The sequence below is a fragment of the Amyelois transitella genome, chromosome 6 (genome assembly GCF_032362555.1).
Source record: "Amyelois transitella isolate CPQ chromosome 6, ilAmyTran1.1, whole genome shotgun sequence".
Taxonomy (NCBI): domain Eukaryota; kingdom Metazoa; phylum Arthropoda; class Insecta; order Lepidoptera; family Pyralidae; genus Amyelois; species Amyelois transitella.
Window position 1 is genome coordinate 11,627,288 of NC_083509.1, and position 19,762 is coordinate 11,647,049.

Sequence of the window (19,762 nt, forward strand, 5' to 3'; positions counted from 1 at the left end):
AATCACATGCTTCATTTTGCATTCCGGTAGACACTTTTGCCGGCGTATCCTTCCCAACATTTAATACGCAAAGCGTCAGAAAGTCGATGTTTATGTGCCTTTTAACTTTGATATTCATTTATTTGTCGACTATTTATACAATTTGTCCAGTAATCAATCAGATATCAACTAATTTTAATTTGCTTTCTTGATATCAGTTCTAACTTGACCCTAGTGGAATAGAAAGGGTCTTTCTATTGTAACTATAAGTATAATGATTTTAAGACAACTTTTATTTGCACATGTAAGTTTGACAAATTGCAGTTCAGTCATGTACTTTCTAAAAGCGCAATTACAACTGGTGTAACATTAAGAATTCTCAAAGCCAGTTGCTAAACGGTAGTTACCAACCGAAGCAGCAACTCAATTTATCAAATCAAGAAACAGAATGAAACAAGAAACTTAAATTAAGAAAATTGAAAAAAAAAAAATACAATGTTTAGGCAAATTGACAAAGAAAAAAATCATATATCGAATAAAAAAAGAAAAGCGAAGACGTATCGGAGCAACAAAAGCAGCCGACGAAATCACACCGATTGGAGGCCCGAAAACCCGGCGAGAAATGGCAAAAAAACAAAAATAAACGCCAATTGTTTCGAAACAACGCAGATAGCGTTTGACATACGAAATCGGAAACGTAACTGTTACACAAAGACTCCGGTTTCAGTTGGCGAGGCATTGAATCAAAATTACAAGGCCGATTTAGGTCGGAAGGGAATTTCTGTTAGAGGCACTATAAGGGGAAAAGGAGCTTGATGCTTGCTGTTGTGAAAATTGCAGTGATTTATACAAGATATAACTAACCTAACCATCCACATAATATAAATTAACCATCTTAAAGATTTTCAAGGCAATTTTTGCAATTTTGAAATCTGCGTGCACTAGTTTACATCCCATTTTGCTTACTATTAGACAGATTGAGATCAAACGCGTTCAAATTACAAATTACAAAGAATATGTCGATAAATAACTCATAAAGTTAAAGGTTGTAAATATGCTAACTGTCCACCTCCAATCATTAGACGGCATTCGTAAAACAATGTCAGACGACTTTAAGGGGCCTAAAAAATCTGATACGACTACAACTGTCAGCCATTTACGCGCACAAATAAAGATTTCAACCTACCGTTTTGCACGAGCAGAGTTGAGTCCCTCGCGAGCGGCAACTCTGAATCCGTGAGGGTGGCGTCCGAAGCGTTGTCGGAGGCGGAAGTGGGGGTGGTGGGGAGGGTAGGAGAGTCCGAGAGGCCGCGGCTGCGCGTGCGACGGCGGCCGCTGCCGTTGCTAGAACCGCTGCCGCTGCCCGAGCCGTACGGGTGCAGCCGGCCCAGGCCTGAGGACAAAGAAATTATTATTTAGATAACATGTAATCATCACAACTTTATGTAAGTTACTGGTGCTTTGGTCTTTCTAAGTTGCGTTCTCGCTAAGTAAGAGTATAGGTTCCACCAATGACCACGAACCAAGAGTAGATAAATGAAGTTTGATAAAAAACCTAAGATAGTTTGAATTATAAAATCATTGATACAGTCGGGTTGGCTTTCTCTCTTTCATTATGTTTATTGTACTACATTTAATCAAATAAACCACTTTCACAGCGTTTTGACCATCCTGACGCGGCTTTTGGTAATACTACCTTACTTGTTTAAATCAATCAAAAATCCGGCTTCTTAGGCCCAGTTGTTTCAGAATTATATTTTAAGATACATTAGAAATAACTCACTAAATTTTCAGCCGTATCTAAACAACATATAAATAAGCACAGTAAGAAAAAATACGCAATGAAAAGCCTGAAATACGAATGTATATTTCCTCCACGTCACTTTACCTGTAATCAAAGCGTGTCTTTGATGTGGAATTGTGAGCTCTTTATTAAGTAATGCTTCGACAGAAAATACCCGGGGAAAAATAAGTCTTAGCGCCAGAACTCGGCTACTTAATAAAACTCTTTGACTTTTGGCTTTGTATGAAAAACATTTTTGTATGTTCCGATTTAATGTTGATGGAAGTATATAAATCTTACGCAGTATCTGTTGCTTAGGTATATTTTCGGTGAAATACGGATAATATATCACTTACTAACAGAAAAGTTTTGGCTTGATGAAAAAAATATATTATGATTTGAACAAGATGTCTTGCCGATGAGCGGCAGATGGGGAGTAGAAGTGACGCTAAAAAGGCAGATCACGTAACAACCAATCAAATACCCAATATTACTGAAATTGTACGGATTACTTCGGAATCTCATTTTAAGGCGTAAATAATTTTCTAAAAGAATCGATTTACTTAAATTCGTGTAGATAAATTCGTGTCCAAGAGCTAGTGCTTCCATATTTCGAAGTTCAATCCAATCCAGATCCGCTGTGAATCTTGAAGCACCCAGTTAATCAAGTTGGCGAGTATTCACAACAAAGTAAAACATTCAATTAACAACAACAGCAGAAAAACAGACAAACTTCCAATATTAGTTTTCTTTCTACGGCGTCCATGTTGTTTTTTTTTTATTCAAATAACTTCTGTTTGTATTATTATGTGAATGATATTTTATTGATATTTCGTTTTATTTAATAAAAAAAATCATCTGCAATCTCATTCTTTATAGTTCGAGGCCTTGCATGGACAACATGTCAGAAACAATATGTGTGTGTTAATTAATGCTGTAAATATTATTGATAAAGTTGTTACAGTCATTAACCTGCCTTATTCTTTGGAAATAAGTGAACATTAGTGAAATAAAAGCATCTTACTTTAAAGTTCAATGGTATTGTGATAATTCTAATACATACATTGTAGTCTGTATCATTTCTGTAAAAGATATGTCAATCCAAAAAGTTTACATCTAATTTCCAACACATTCAAAATTTCTACGAAACAACCGAAGTATACCACAATAAAAATGAATTATAAAGAAGCCGTATAAAAAAAATAGACAGAAAGGGCAGCTGTAATTAGAAAATAAGGCTTCAAACATGACAAAGAACACAATGAGAATGCTCTTCTTACAAATTTTAATGTAAATGGGAAAAAAGGGAAGTGATCCAGTACGTAAATAAATGTCAAAGAGTATTTACTGAGGATGGGCTGAATAGGATTTGAACTAAATTCTAATTTTGACCGGGATTTCTGGTATATTGAGTGATGGCGGTGTTCCCGAAAGTATAAATAGAATTTTCCATCCATTAGGTGTTTGCCTTTTGGTCCTGGATTGAAATTATAGCGAATCAACTTCTATTAATGTAACTATATGCTGTTTCTAGTGTATCTTGACGATTTGATAGGTCATTGATAAAATGGGTTCCTCTACAAGGTTGCGGAGGTATCGCTTCGTATAAAAATTGACTTACTGTAAGATCATGATCACAGGAAGACTCTGTATTCTTTTGTAGAGAGGTGAGAACGTTACCATAGAACCTACGTCAGGAAGATGTTTATTACAAAATCTATTTAAATCTTTTAATGGCTCAAAAATGACTATGACTTTACTCAAATAACTATCAGTTTCAACTATTTAAACATAAATGTTCATAAAATCAAAAACCTTATACTTTAAAGCGTTGCTTTTAAATCCAGCAATCGTACCATCATTAGGGAAGTATCCAACGCTAGCCGTCCAAACGTCGAGTACGGCTCGAAAACTTTTTAATTCAAGCCAAACATCTTGAAAGGCTCAAAGGAGGAGAAAATAAAATTAGTTTCGAATGTACCTCATTAAGGGAGTCCGTAATTGAGTATGCAAATTGCATGTGAAGGCATTCCGAAGTAGGTCGCGCGCAGTTCACAGAAAAGTATGAATACGAATGTTTGAAAAGAAAACTACGTGGTTTCGAGAAAGCGGTGTATGTGAAAATTTTCTTGACGTGAAAAAGTCCTCATATCAACGGGGTTCAGTGAGGCCGGTTTATAATTGCTGCTGTAATAAATGTACCAACAAGGATTTGTGTTTGACTTAACTCCAAAGTTTCCTTATATTAAGAGCTATTATTTACTGAGATGTTCATTTTGAGAAATATGATGAGAAGTAAATACACATTCGTGAACAATTAAGTAAAGTGAATCTTATAAGTTTACAAGCTAAAAAAGCTTTTGAAAAAGTCACTTGTCGCCAATCTATACCTGTTTGGTGTTATAAAGCACAAATAATTGTTGCAGATATCAAATATTATGTCGAAATATTTGTCTCATTAATATAAAGAAAAATTGTATATACATCAACGTACCTCCGAAAGATTTTTAAAATAAAAAAAAGGCGCTCCTACTGAAAACTAGTTACATAATCCAGTTCTAATCAGATAGACGAAACTTGCTCAGTGCTGATAATTAAGGAGGACCCGGAACCCTTCAGAGACGGAACAAAAAAGACAATGTTCTCGTTAAAGCTGAATTTTTGCCAAACCCCACCCCGAGTCAGCCAAGGAATGCTAATTGTGAATGCGAACAAATGCACTGAAAAAATGTGGGACTGTTTTTTAATCAGGTACTTGGCTGAAATCAGACTAGTCCTGGAGAACGATGTAAAATAGTGTTTTTTTAAGAATGTTCTCTTAATCACTTCTTTTAAGATTGCAAAAAGCTTAACTATATATAACATAACGACTATAAATATTTGCCTGATTGCGTTTATTATGAAGGTATTTTCCCAAATAATCTACTAGATAAAACTCGAATAAGGAATATTTTAATATTCAGACCATAAAAGCAAATAAGAGTAATCGGTATGACAATAACACTTACAGAATAAATGTTAAGATAGAATATCCTTTCTAGTTAAATCACAAAACAATACAATCGCACAAAAAAATCCTATAGGCAAAGAACACTTTTCAATAGTTAAAAATGCAATCCACAAAAATCTAAACATTAATCACGTGTGCCCGCACAAAAATTTATAATTAAACTAATTTGCAACATAAAACTAAGATTCTAGAATATCGTGGGCGAACGGGGACTAACATAAATAAAAACATGGCTGTTTCCCTTGATAAAATACTGATAATGACACAGGACGTCCGCGGTGATAAAGCTTGACCGTTTTTTAATAAATTGAACCCTTGTTTTAATGTATGAGAGATGGGATTTTAAATGATTCAAATTAACTTTATTCAATGTCAGATGATGGTTAGAATTTCGTGGAAACACGGGTCGGGATCAATGTCATGAAATTTAGTGATTTCTCGTTTCTTTTTATCTGAAATCTTTTGTTTTGTAAGGACCAGTAAGATACTACTGATCCAGCAGATGTAGAAAAGAGAGATCTGAAAAAGCCTATATGGTCGGATTTAAGCCCAACACTTTACCGCCGTTATGGGTCAACGCCGCCATCATTATTGAAGTTCTGGTTATTAGTTACGTCATTAGTTATGGCCTATAGCATCTACCTGCAGGAAAAGGATTCATACATTACATGAAATGACCAGTCTACTTTCCCAGAGGAGACGGCAGAGACTATATCTTTCCACTTGTAATAATCATTGCATACATTATTCGTGTCATCCATCAGGTCAAGATGAAGCGACAAAAAAGGAATAAAATTTGTTTTTAGGTAATAAAAACGCAAAAATATAACTTAACAAGCGAAATAATATAACATCTTCTTAATTCATATTTGCATACGAAAATACATCCTCCTAATAAAATGAGACTCGACAACAGAAATAAATCTTTCCTCATCATTATTTCTCTTGCCATGTGACGTATTATGATACTCATTTATTTTAATACGTTTAATAGTCGATGTCGTTTCTTCAATATCCACAGAAGCATTCCAGGGGAATCCTTCAGGCTTTATATTAGAAAATTCTGCCCTCGTTCTGTCGTGTATTTGAGATATTCTTGAATAAATATTTTGCATTTTATAAGATAAAATTATTTTATCGTCACGCTATTATTAAGTTCTTAAGGAGACAATTTCATTTTCTCATTAAAATTACATAATCTTCTTCAGGTAAAAAACACTGACTGTACAGTTATATTTATGTCATTTAGTTAACGGTTTTCATTGTAATAACGTTTTCAAAATACAGAAATAGAAAACGCAATCCTTATATTTCCAAGTTCTTTTCTTACCTGGAAGAGTAGACAGGTAGATCTTTCTCCATGCCATGATTCTTGCATACTATTTCAATTCTTTTCGTCTCATTTAATATTTATACTTCGAGTAAGAATCCACAAAGCAACGCGTGCGAGAAAATAAAATTATTTATGGTAAAACTCAATCCGACAAAATAGTGAACTCATAAATATACAATTGGCGTTGCTTACGCGGCGAAATCACGTCCCCGCGAGTTAGGAGCCCCCAAGATTCGTTCACATACGATGGCGCGGGACGTCCTTCCGCACGTATTGTTCGCAGTTCGTTACTAAAAGGAACTACAATTTGAATCCAAAAAAAACACGCATAAACGAACCAGCAAACATTTAATCCCAAGGGGTTACACAATCCCTCTCACAAAAAAAATCACATTCATTACGACATATCCCCACAAGGATTCACCTTTGGTTCACTCTCTCGTACTAACACTATAACAAAATGTCCCTGTTTCAAAGTTTCGCGAACTTGGTCACCTGTATAGAGACCCTTTTCTTTCCAAATGTAAATCAATGTGACTCCCGAGTTCCCGCTCAACATATAATATTCTAAACACGGCGGACCGCGTTAAGGCAAACGTAGAAATTTGTCACATGAGCGATGGTTCACCTACGTGTTTCGCCATCTAAATCCCAAATATAATCCTTCCTTGTTCAAATAAAATACACCTTTATTACTTTAAAGGGAAAAGCTCAAATCCTGCGTGGCCCATTTCGGCGATTTCATATTTCATACGTGCATGAAGTAAGATTATCGCGGAAATATATGTCTTAACACTCTAATCGAAAAGGTCGTTTTCAGTTGCCGGAATGAAAATATCTCCTGACTCGCTATAGTTACGATGAGTGCGACTGTATGATTTTATGCCAGTAAAAGTAAAGAAGGTTGACAAATAGGTCGGGCGTGCCGATGTTCAGTTTTATTAAAATTAAAATGTTCTATCGTGACATTAATAAAAAGGTCCTAAGGTTGCGAATCGCTGATGCCTTCGTTTGGATTTGCCGAGGGAACACGGGGGATAAACTGAACATTTTTATTATCATCGCGCTAGTTTATTGCGTCTCGAGCTCGGGGATTAGAAATAATCTTCACTGCAGCGTGGTTACTTTTCTTAAACGAAACAATTGTGCCAAATAAATGAAATGCAGTTTAATGTGATGTTAAATTTGATTTCGACAGTGTTAAACTTTCATGAGCACTATAACAATATCAGCAAAAACCAAAGCAAGACTAAATTACAGACCAAATAACCGAGTTGTCGAAGTGGAAAAACATTTGTGCGCGAAAATTTTCGTGAAAAACAAACCTAGCGATAAATCTGTCGAACCTAAGTAAAACAGCAGTCGAAGGGCGCGTCCACGGCCGTAACTCACATCTTAGTCGTGCAATTTCACCGACAATTTATTCGGCATGAACTGTAGTTGTCAAACGCTGACGCCGTCTATCGAAGGAATAAATGATAGACATAAAAGAGCTGGAGACAACGGCTTAAGTATTGTGGTCACGTATAGAGAGACGAGACTGGGAGGCACAATCTTCAAGGAAAGAATTACATTTATACAAAGGATGAGGAAATCTCGAGTAATTCCATGCATGGGGGCGAACGTATGCAGATATCTGAAGGGAGCTCACTGAATATCGAGCAATGTTCGGAGCTCTACAGAGACTGCTAAATTCGAAGCAATTTGCAGAGTATGTCTTTCTGTTCACAAAAATGCTTTCGTAGATTTGGTTGATAAATGAAACAGTATTATTGAATGTTTTGAATATTTAGTGATATCTATTAATCACGTGTAATAAAAATCGTGTTTTTTTAAATATAAAAGAAAAAAGCTATTGTTAAGGTTTATTTTATCTAATTGCCTGATCAATTGACAATGTGTACTAAGTAGCAGTAATATATTGTTCCAATTTGTATATACCATGAACAAATGTTCCAAACTTTCTATTAGAATGTGAGTCACGATCGCAAACCAAGTGACGTTTATATATTGTGTAAACGGAATCGAGTTTATACAATTTGTGAAACAACACAAATCTTTTCAGCGGCCTGTCAAATAAATTCCACCAACCACACTACATCGAATAAAAATTCACGGTGACTGCAATATAAATCTTACGTTTACATAGAACTTGAAAATAAAGTACAAATTGATTTACGGGTAAAAACAGAAGACTTTTCCCAAAAGAGTTTCGTTATAATTATTAATTAATTTCAAGTACTTCATTGGCAATCTTTGACTTGTATTTTCCTATTTTAAAAATTTAATTATGTCAATTGAAATATCAAGTAAACAGTTGTTCTTGTAACAACATAAATCGATTCGAGGATAGATAATAGTTCAAGTCCCATAGGCACAATCAACCACAAATAAACACGGTGCGATCAACACAATCATCGGGAATCATCCAGAACTTAGATCCGAAAATCCCGACAGTGTTTGTTTTTGATTTTTGTCTAACGAGACAATGGGGAAATGATGAGGACTGTGCCGTACGTCGCCTCTGGGACTTCACCCCATACCGACACTACCACCCTTATGACAAACGCTCAACCGAATTTTGACCTTAATATCGAGAAAATAAGATTTGAATTTAAACGCAATACAAGGAAAGTGAGGATGTTTCGATGTTGAACACGCTGCATATGGCGTCAAACAGGCTACGGCGAGTGACGGCATGCCACTCGAGGGACTCAGATTGGCCTCAGTACTCCACGGGACATCCACTATGTCACTGTTCGGACTTCAGAGCGATTCCGAATGCTTTTTTACAATCCCCCAGAGAATGTGCATCGTTTCACAATTTAATCAACGCGCGTAATTCGAAACCACAGACACTAACTAATAATGAATGACTCAATGGAACAACTTCATCAACGTATACAAATAGGTACACAAATCACTGTTAATGAACTAGAAAATTAATGGAATCAGTCACTAAATTAGTAGATTAGCGAGATCTAACCGAAAACCGATGCGATCCGCTTATATGCCGCTAATTAGGCGTCTGTTGTTTACCTTTGTAATGATCTAACATCAAAGTGGGATCTGGGTGAACTCCGCGGTAAGTTCCAAAGTGCTGAGGTGGATCCCAACTTAGTGATTTATTTACGTTCCCAGTTATTGATCGAGGTGTATGACGGTGGCATCGTTCGGGGAGAATTTGCTCAGATCGAGGTCAAATAGATAGAACTCACACGTTTTGTTTGTGTAAATACACATGCCGTTGAAAACATTTGATTCCAAATCTTCCGAATTTATGGGACTCCTGGAATCGACACGCTTAAATCATTATTATATATGGATTATATCTTTTGTTAATAAGAATGAATTCCTTAACCTTGACTGCCTATCATTCGATGATGTATGAATTTTTTTATTTCATTGCTATTTCAGATTATTAATCTACTAAATATATCACAACAAATTTCATAATAGATCACTTCTCCGTTATCCGCTTTATGATCCTTCTTTACTACAATTCAACGGCGTCATATTTTCTTCACCTATTGCATCGTAAAGAAACATTATATCTATATTCTATATATACTAACCAGTTTAATAGTTATACGCAACATCTTAGTCGTAATACCATCAGCCAGAGTAGTACGGCAGTAATGAGACTACGGCTAAATAATTTACGCATGTGGTTTTACTACCTCGCTTAGTGATTGCTCTAAGCTAGAGGATAAACACGATTTGTAGGGATCAAGGAGGGAGAGAGATGGAAAGAACCCTAATAAGGGCGCATATGGTGCGGTTGGGCCGGATCTTTAATTTATGTCAATAATGGAGCATAAAAATAAAGGACTGGAACTTGAGTCAAGTAATAAACTTTAAGAATAGACAAGAAGGGGAGATAAAATAATATTTCAATATTTTAAGCTCTCTTCAATCAAGTGAGGTAATTAATTAAAAATACTTTTAAGCTTATGTATTGAAATATTATATTGTTAGTTTGCTCATTTTCAGAGCAAGTTTCTCAGAAAGTAATTAAACATTCATATTACGCCACAAAAGCATTTAATAAATAATTAAACCCAAATTAGAGGTTCGTATTAACAGTGGGCGCAAATAATCAAGTAATTGTTGGGCCAGCTTAGGCCAATTTATCAATGGATGTCGGTTAAAGCCGCATTACCGATTTATGCGACCAAATACAGTAGTTAGCAATTCGTTTTCTATTCTGTTTATTGTTTCAATTGTTCGTTGATTTTCACTAGGTATGTTTTGTATTTCGTCGGTTTGTTTAATTAAGTATGTAAATTATCCTGTGAACATACTTTATGCACGCTTTAATTAAGTATTTTCCTTGTTTGAATTTTTAACTTCATTTCAGGGCTATATTGACAGCTTTTAAGTATATTTTTATTTGTAATGCATGCATAACTGATTAATATTTGATTGATTTTTAAAATTGTATGTCATACATTGCAAAGGGACGATACGATTCCCTATCACTTTTAAAACACTCCTTTTCGTCCTCAAAATACAACTAAAATATTGACTGAGTCTATCTGCTCGCTCATCATATCACTCACAAGCATCGTGGACTTGATTGAAACTCTTAATACTCATAAAATGTGATAAGTGCAAGCGATAACATCCCAGATCCCATAGGACAGGGCACTTTACAACGCTACGTACAGGCAGAGCTGATATGATAGTGCTAAAGAAAAATAAAAACATATCAACCACTCTATCGTGATCCTCATGGATATAAATTTCAGTTCAGAAGTCGTGTCAACTTACACTGGCTGACAAGTGGCACTTTTAGCAAACGTCTTTATTTTAGAATTTATTTTCAGATTATATTGACACAGTTTTAGAGTCGAATCTGATTCGAATGTGTATTTATTTTAGTGATATTTATTTAAGTCGATGAAATTTTATTTCTATATTTATCAGAAATCAGAATTATCAGAACTCACTTTACACAAAAGTTATCGTTATAAGTGTATTTTGTTGTATCGATATAATGATGATAAGTACGTCTCATAGTTGGGGCAACATGCTGCACTATAACTTTATTTCTGGTTGTGGAATCAAGTTAATTTCAAAACCAGAAATTAAAACTTTTGTTGCGAACAATCATTTTGCGTCTTTTTATCAAATCTGCAACGAATCACATTGATGTTCCTATACTTATACAAATCTTACTAGATAACATAAATTTAACGATTCGTGTAGTTCATTCACCTCAAAATTATAGTCACCAGAAAAACTGCAGTTGACATTAAAAACAAAGCGTTTTTGTTTCTAAATTTACATGCACCGAAAAACTCATAAATATTAAATCAAGCGAGAGTGCGCTGGACTCTTAAATGTGCACTAAAAAACATTTGTCTCGTTTTGGACAATGTCCCAAAATATCCTAGAGATGTCGCCTGATGTCAAACTAAGGACATGCGGTGATCAGGGGCATTCGAATTAAGAACATTCACTATTTGAATTTGAAATGAATGGAATTATGTATGTTTAGCCAGAACTACAGAAGCAAATACTATGATGTATTATGGTGATCAGCATGATTTTAGTAAAAAAGTGATTTCAATGTTTAAAACTTTTACGTTATAACGATATAAGCAATTAGCTAAATAATGTGATTTGATATTAAAATTTATAGCCAAAAGTAGAGTAACATTTTTACTAAACGAATGTAATGTTGTTTTAGAACGACATTAAGGAATTTAAATTCATTAATGACCTACTACTTTTTCTGATACTATATTTCGTCTACACCGTAAGTTGAAAAGGCGAGATATAAATTAACGACGTCTAAACGCTCCTTCATTTCTGCCTTCAAATAGTTTTTAAAAATAGAATTTTGAATCGAGTGCCCATGCTTCCGATTATAGTTCGTTAGTGCTTTCATATGTAATGTTACCATGACCTCGACAGATACGCTTGGTGTACCTAATTGTCATTCTTGTAGTAGAACTATTTTACTGAAAGTAGAAATCGTTATTTTGAAAATGCGTACAGCAACAGCTTTTTCAATCTCCTTTAGCCAGTCAAAACCAAGGTTTCGGGCGTGGATATTGTATGAAGTGACTTCTGTCTTATCTTAATTCAACTTACATACCATTACCCTGCTGACACTAACTTACTATATTCATAGGAAAAAGATTGAATAGTTTTATTCTAAAGTGAAGAAAGTTAAAAATATATTTCGTATCATACTCGTCCTGAATCGTATGCGAGGAAATAATGACAGACGCAGATAAGCAAGCGAAGAATAACTTCAATAATCTAATGCATAATGTCATTCATGTGTTTAGGCCCTTACATTCGACGTTCAATATGATTTCATTTGCATTGTGCATCGCATACTACGGGTAGTTTGAATGACAATGCGAATTGATTTAGCATAATTTCCTGCCATGTAACACTCAAAGACTTGGATCATTTAACTTTAGCTATATTTAACATTATAAAGACACAATGGTTACTTAATAAAAAGGTTTCAATGAATTAACTTATTTCTGAGAAGTATTACATGAAGCTCTTTGAGAACTAAAACTTCTTTATAACACTGATATGTATTTACAAAACTGCGATAAAATTGTAATATTTATGAGAAAGGAAACATTTTATCATCGTGTCCATAAAATTTAAATTCAACAGCAAAACACGTCTTGTCTGTTTAAACAGCATTGTATTTGGCAATAACGTTGAAACGGAACTGCAACAATGCACACGAAACGTCGGTGCTTATCAGAATGTCATAGAAAATATGCGTTCCTTGCTACGGAACTGTCGGCTGGGGACCCATTCGCGCCATATTACATTCGTTCCTATTCACTCCGCGTTCGAATTTTGAAACAACGCCGCCATCTTTATTCCCGCGATGACGTATTTAGCCCTCGTCTGATTTACGGCTTGGCTCTTTACTGGTTGATTGCTATCACATGTTTTGTTTTTTTAAACTAATTGGAAGTGACGTTTACAAGACGAACGCGAGTGATTTAGGGTGATTTTTTGTGCCAGTTACATTAGTGCTGCTTAGTTTAAAACTACGAAGTGCATTTTAATATCGAGGCACTGTGTAAGGCACTTGAGATTAAAAATAAATGCATCTGGCTAGTGAGAAACATTTAGGAATTAAAAGCCGAAGAAAACAAAAGATATTTGAAAATAGAATTCCATTAATGAAAACTATTGTATAATCGTTTAAGTGCAAATAAAGTAGATGTTCCAAAAGAAGAAAAAAGCTAGAAATTACGAGGCGAGAGACAAACGGAGGCAGCAATTTCACAATTTAATAGTTAATTAATTAGCTCGGAATGAATTGGCGTCTTCCTTCGCTTTGTTCCGCTGTATTCTTTGAATTCTAGTGAAATATTGGAATTACTCTGATTTTCTGTGACAAGCATAGTAACATAGATAGAGGTTTGTTTGATTGCAATTTTTATACTTATGGAGTGGTGTTCAAATCAATTTATTATAGAAGAGATTTAAACATACACGAATTAAAAGAAGATTGCTTCCTGCAGAGTGTTATTTTTATATCTTTCACTAGCCAAGTTCCCTACATAATATTTTCGCTATTCAAAAGAAGTTTATAAATAAAAACTACAAACTGTAAGGAGAGCATTCAATCGTAAACTCTTTGACAACCTTTTACGGCATAGCTAAAGTTGTTACTCAGATAAACTCTCTCTGGCGAGACTAATGAACTTATCGTTTCTATTTTCTAAATTTAGGGATATTTTATCAATGAAAACTTTATTCGCTGGACTGTTCAAATTTCCCCAATGTTTCGTTGCCTCGGGCGAAGATCAACTTATGTAAAAGTCCTCTACAACCGGCCTTCCTACAAAATTACTAAAAATAGAAGGCAAAATGAACAAAACTCGCTGAACGCAACACAAAGGCGCACCCAGTGACTTTGTAACGTCGGCCTGTATAAAATATTTTTCAATACCCGGCGAAATTGGTCAAAAATGACTCCTCAACAAGATTATCGTGGGGACATTCTGCGCTGGGTGAATTCGCGATTTGTTGCCTTAAATTCAAAGTCCATTTTTGTTTGTCGCGGCCGGCGTCTTTCATTTCCGCAGCTGACACAATGTTCCTGTGTATAAAAGATGTACTACTGAAATTTGTTAAGTCACATTTTGTAAAAATAACTACACCTTTTGTCCGTAGCTACCTACTTCCTGCTTAACAACAGATGTTGCATATCGTGATGTGAGTTTTCAATTTGACATTTCCCACGTCTTCGATATTGTTGATTATTTCTATCCATCAAAGTAACATTATTTAGTGTAGGTTTATTGGGGAAATATCCCCAACTTACTATCATTCTATGTAATATAATTAATATTTTTTTTTTACAAGAAAAAAATCCAAATGTATAAAGTTCCTAAACTAAGAACGCATAGATGGAACTTCTATAAGTTAGATTAGTAACACTTGTTTATCTGTCGCTTGTTTGTTTGGCACAGTCAATTGCTCTAAATAAGAATCATATTCGGACAAATTGAGTTAGTTAGATCTTACAAATACCTGTATCTTTTTATCCAAATCAACTCTGAATAGTGGCATTCTTTTTAATACTATTCCATCAACAAGGTATAAGTTAAAAAGTTGCGATATTTTAGCGTTTATAGTCATCGCTCAAGTTTTAACGACACCGTATCCACGACTCGCCCTTTTAAGGAGAGAAAGCTCCAAGCCGTACTTGACGAAAGCTGTTATATCGATATGGCTAAAAGCTCAGTCAGACCAGGTCGTTTCTATATAGGGTAAAAGGTGACATTCAGAGATCTTTATCGTACTTTATGTTTATTTTATTTACTTTAATTTCGATAGACTTTAAGTTGTTTGCGTGTTACACGGAATGATCAAAAAATTAACGAAACAAATGGACTATTATTTTGTGAGAATTCTAAAAGTTTCACTTGGAATTTCTATTTTAGACGATGGGATAGCATTACTTATGATTTTCTTTGAACCACAATTTCATCATCAAACCTCAGTCTAGTCACTGTCTAATCAGTCTGTCAGTGTCAAGCCTATTGGCTCTGTCTGCCCCGCAGGGGATATATACATGATTACATGTACGTATATAATAAATAAGAATTCAAGACACCAGAGGAACAATAAATTAATTCGATAGATAAAGAAAAATCCCTATGCGTAGGTACGGGATTACAAGTTTTTCCATCTCAAACTTTAGCTATAAATCGTGAGGAAACTATCGGTAACTTCCTCTATTGACAATTTATGGCAGATTTGCATTACCGAATTACTGAAGACCCGAGTTTGTGAATTCGGATTTGAGTTTTGAGTTACATATATACATATAGTCACTGTAGCGGGAGCGCTGATTCGGCTCGACCGCCACCAAAGGGAAGATCTTCCGCCAGGCTAGGTGTTATGCCTGGGGAACCGCGGCTCCGACGATGTTGTATCGCAGGTTGTATATAAGCTCCAATCCATGAAATCTTTGCTTGCGCAATTTAGGATTTTCGCTGTTTTTGACTGATAGCGTCGCGTGATTTTTATTTTTTAATTTTGTAACGTGTTGCGGAGACATAGATAGATAGATAATTCATTTATTTAATTTGCTACACACGATTTACAATTTCATATGAAATACAAATTAATAGGGTGTGAGTTGCAGCAATACAAAAAGGTCACAACTCAACGAATTTATTGCTGTAGAGCAATACACTAATTTTCAGTTATGACCTAGGTGCTAGTGCAGGTCAATCTGCGCACGTAACAAAAAAATAAACATAAATAAACAAAGACTCGTGTCGTGACCTAAAGTTTCAATTGTATATGATGTCTATATCTTTCGGCCACGTTCAGCTGTGTCGCAGTACTGATGGAATTGAGATTCAAATAGTGACAGGTTGTAAGCACATTGCCTAAAAGAAGAATCCCAAGTTGCTATATTTGATGAAAAACTCCGTGTCGTTTGAACCACATTGATTACAAAAGAAGTGTACGTCATTATTTTGTATTTAGGTCAATCACCCGACTGTTTCTGTATTGAAAACAATAACATTCGTGGGAGGGCTAAGAATAACTTTTTATTTAGCCTATAGAGCGGTCAAATCGGCAAAGGTCAGGGCAAGAGTACCTTAAATTTATAGGTTTGTATAAAGACAGTTATGTATGAAGTAAAAGAAGAATTAAGGATAGAACGCTTATAAACTTCTATTTACACATATTTTTATGGTCAGAAAACACATTTAAAAAAAATTGAATTGTTACCAATTAAAATTTAAAGAAAAATTTGGATCTTTTTACAAACGTGTAGTTATTGCAAATGATAAGTTTATTGATTTTTATTAGTACTGCGCGCTCTATATAAAACGATACCTATACTTATTCTGAGGAGGGGAGTGAAAGAGTAAGCTTTTAATTCCAATTTGTTTTGTTAGGACAACGAAAACACTTAAAGCATTACATCGCTCCTGAAAGGAAACGGCTTTTTTTTCGCCTTTTCTTATGTCAAAGGCTACGATAATAAGATTATGAGGTTTAACACCTCATTGTATTTTTATGATGGAATATTTTATCGAATTATTCGATAACCCAGCTATATATATGGCCTTCGAGACTTACGGCTTTGCCTACCTAGGCCGTGTTAGATATAAAAATGTGATACGTCTCTGTGGTAATGAGAACTCCGTGCCCTACAAACTGACCCCGTCGCTCACGTGAAAAACGCTGTTTCGCTTTTTATTAAGACGTGAAAAGGGACAGCGATTGCTTTTCGCGCGATAAAAACGGCGTCGCGCGTGCTATGCTACCGGGAGACTGGTAGCGAAAAAAAAATATAGAAGTGCTTGTACGCTTCTGTTCTCACCGCTAAGAGTTTGAACGTGAAAACGTTATTTTGGGCGATGGGCTAGCAACCTGTTATTAGCTAAAAACCTACCCATATTATACCATTGATTTGTACGCGGGTTTCTAGTCTTTTAGGGGCTTCCGGCTATGTCTACCCGTAAGTGATAAAAGACGTGATATGTGTATTTATAGCAATGAAGCACCGTGACACAGGGTCATCAGTTGCGAAAACCACAGCATGACGCCGCGTCACCGCTTTGACCACACGTAATTCTAGCGAGTCGACACCATTCATAGATAGAGAAATAATATGAGACAATAGAAGTGAAAAGGGAATATCCATGTAGGTAAGGGAGAGAGAAAATAGTGTACGCCAGCTCTTCTTCTTTAGTAGGTTGTAAAAGTTAATCAAGGTTTTTAAAAGTGAGATACTTCTTTTAAGCGATAGGCTTGCAACCTGCCACAACCTGAATCTTAATTCCATCAATAAGCCATCCAAATGAAAGTATCCTTTCAGTCTTTTTGAAACTGTTGGCTCTATCTACCCAGTAAATGATTAAGACGTAATACAAAAATGGTTTAGTTTACTTTAATCTAGGTATAGGAATCGGTTTCATCTTGCATCGCACACAGTTTTCTGCGCAGTTGTAAAGTCGACAACTAAATCTCTGAATTGATATGCAACATTATAAACGTATGGTGCCATATCTATTAGTTAAGACGTCACATGTATGCACCAGTATTGACCACTTCTAAAGTGTTAAATTGTTCCGAAGTCTATGTGATCATTTGATATAAAATCGATACAGTATCGAGTACATCGTACGAATGTTTTGTTCAATTAACGTTTTATTGTTGCATATTTACATTAGGATTAAGAATAATGTGAATTAAGTTTTGTTTGTTTTGAAAAAGTGTGATTCTAGACGAAAAGATTCCGTATATTACATAGAAATTATCACATAAGTATCTTACAAACTACGTTGAGGATTTTGTTCAAAGAAGTTTGAAGAATTTTTATATAGCGACCTAGTCAAACGTAGTTCTCAAACCGCTGTGACTATTGGCTTATTTAGCTATAGCTGCCATGTAAAGAACAAAAAAACTCAATGCCAATGAATCAATAGAAATGACGTCATAAATATAAAACAGAAAACAATAGTTGTTCCAATTTCACCTCTACGGGAACTCTCATAAATACAATTCCTCTATCACCTCCATATTTCTTGCTGATTAGATATGGAAAATAATATTTCGCGGGGGAATAATACTGATTTATACTTTGGGAAGGAGATAAGAAACTGGAGATGGGCGCAATAATGGCGGAACGAGCGAAATTGACCAGGCTCGAGTGGTTTGCATGATATTTGGAGTTAAATAGTAAAAATGAAAACCCTGTTTTCGCAAAATAATTAAAATTTGGTGAAAGATGATTAATCTGTGGGATACGATACCCAGATCTGATTCTACTGTTTCTTTTTATCTTATTATATGTACCTACTAAGTTGTTTTCTGTTATGTGTGATAATAAATAAATACATAGGAAAAATATTGGGCGATTGTAAATTGAAATAAAAACATTTTATTTCATAAACGTACTAAACTTACAAAAAGAAAAATATCTAAAGAGAAGAGACTTAAATGTCTGATTTAAACTTGATTTATTCCTATTTTAATTTGACTGTTAAGTTGGAAAAAAAATGGATACTGATTCCAATTTCAAATCAAAGGTTTCCAGCCTGTTTTAATTTGATTTGCTTTTAAGAAATAAGAAATAATTTTCATATATGAGCTTAAATTGAAAAAAGTGACTAAACTTAAAAATTAAGCTAAAACTAAAAATAAAGACTACACGCTAAAAATATTGCTCTTTTCAATAGAATATTGGCTACGGAACCCATGACGAAATTGTAATTCACACTTGGTCAGTATTAACATATTCAGGGTAGCATTAAATTATTTTTTTCTGGAGTTATGAAAGGTCATATTTCGCGAAGGTGCGCGGTATGAAAACGATTCAGACCTTCGAGATGCGAAAAATGAATAATTATAGGTTTTATCTCCTTCCGTGGGGTGTTTTTTATCGGCAAATTTACCTTTTTGAAGCCTCTATGATATTTTCTTATCTGTGGAATAGGTAAGCTGTTGCTTTCCTTTTAGATTGGACAAGCTATCGCCCGCAACTTTGTTCGCCGTAAAATTTTGAATTTCTTAAACCTTCTCTCGTAATACTTATTATAACTTAAAATGATGTTGTCATATATATTATATCGAAAGTATTTGTGCATTTATCTAAGTACTTTTTGTTTCATAAATAATAGTATTCAAATGCAATTCATTCGTGTTCAATGTATCATTCAAAGCAGTGCAATGACAAATTGGTCATGTACCTTAAACAGGTCATTTCAGACTTTTCAGCGATATAACTGTAAAAGAAAATTTACTTATCAGTAAAATGAAAAATGTTTTTAAAGCAAGTTATACATTTCGTCACATCTATAAGTATCCTTGCTATATCCTAGCCCATCGCCTAAAAGAAGAATCCCAAGTTTATAAGCCTATCCCTTAGTCGCCTTTTACAACATCCACGGGAAAGAGATGGAGTAGGACACGGAGCGCCGTGTGGTTCCCGGACTTTTTTTACTCTTTTATTATAATGAATTCATTGTTTTGACCAATGTGTGAACTAACCCTAAAACGTCATTCACGGTAACATCAATAAGGTACAGTCCATTCGAAAATTACTGAACACACGAAAACAAAAGAAAAACTGCGATGACGTAGAATTCGCGCATTTGCAATTCCGTGCACGTCTCAGACTGTCCGC

General features: G+C 34.9%; 1 protein-coding gene across 3 annotated transcripts in view; it reads right to left on the reverse strand.

Annotated features, from left to right (window-relative positions):
* The window catches only part of LOC106132174 (teneurin-m), a 259,313-nt gene that overhangs the window by 187,040 nt on the left and 52,511 nt on the right, over positions 1–19,762 (reverse strand). For all 3 annotated transcript variants that reach the window (XM_060944624.1, XM_060944623.1, XM_060944622.1), the window contains exon 3: positions 1,166–1,372. In XM_060944624.1, the coding sequence (XP_060800607.1) occupies positions 1,166–1,372 (207 nt within the window). The remainder of the gene's footprint in view (positions 1–1,165; positions 1,373–19,762) is intronic.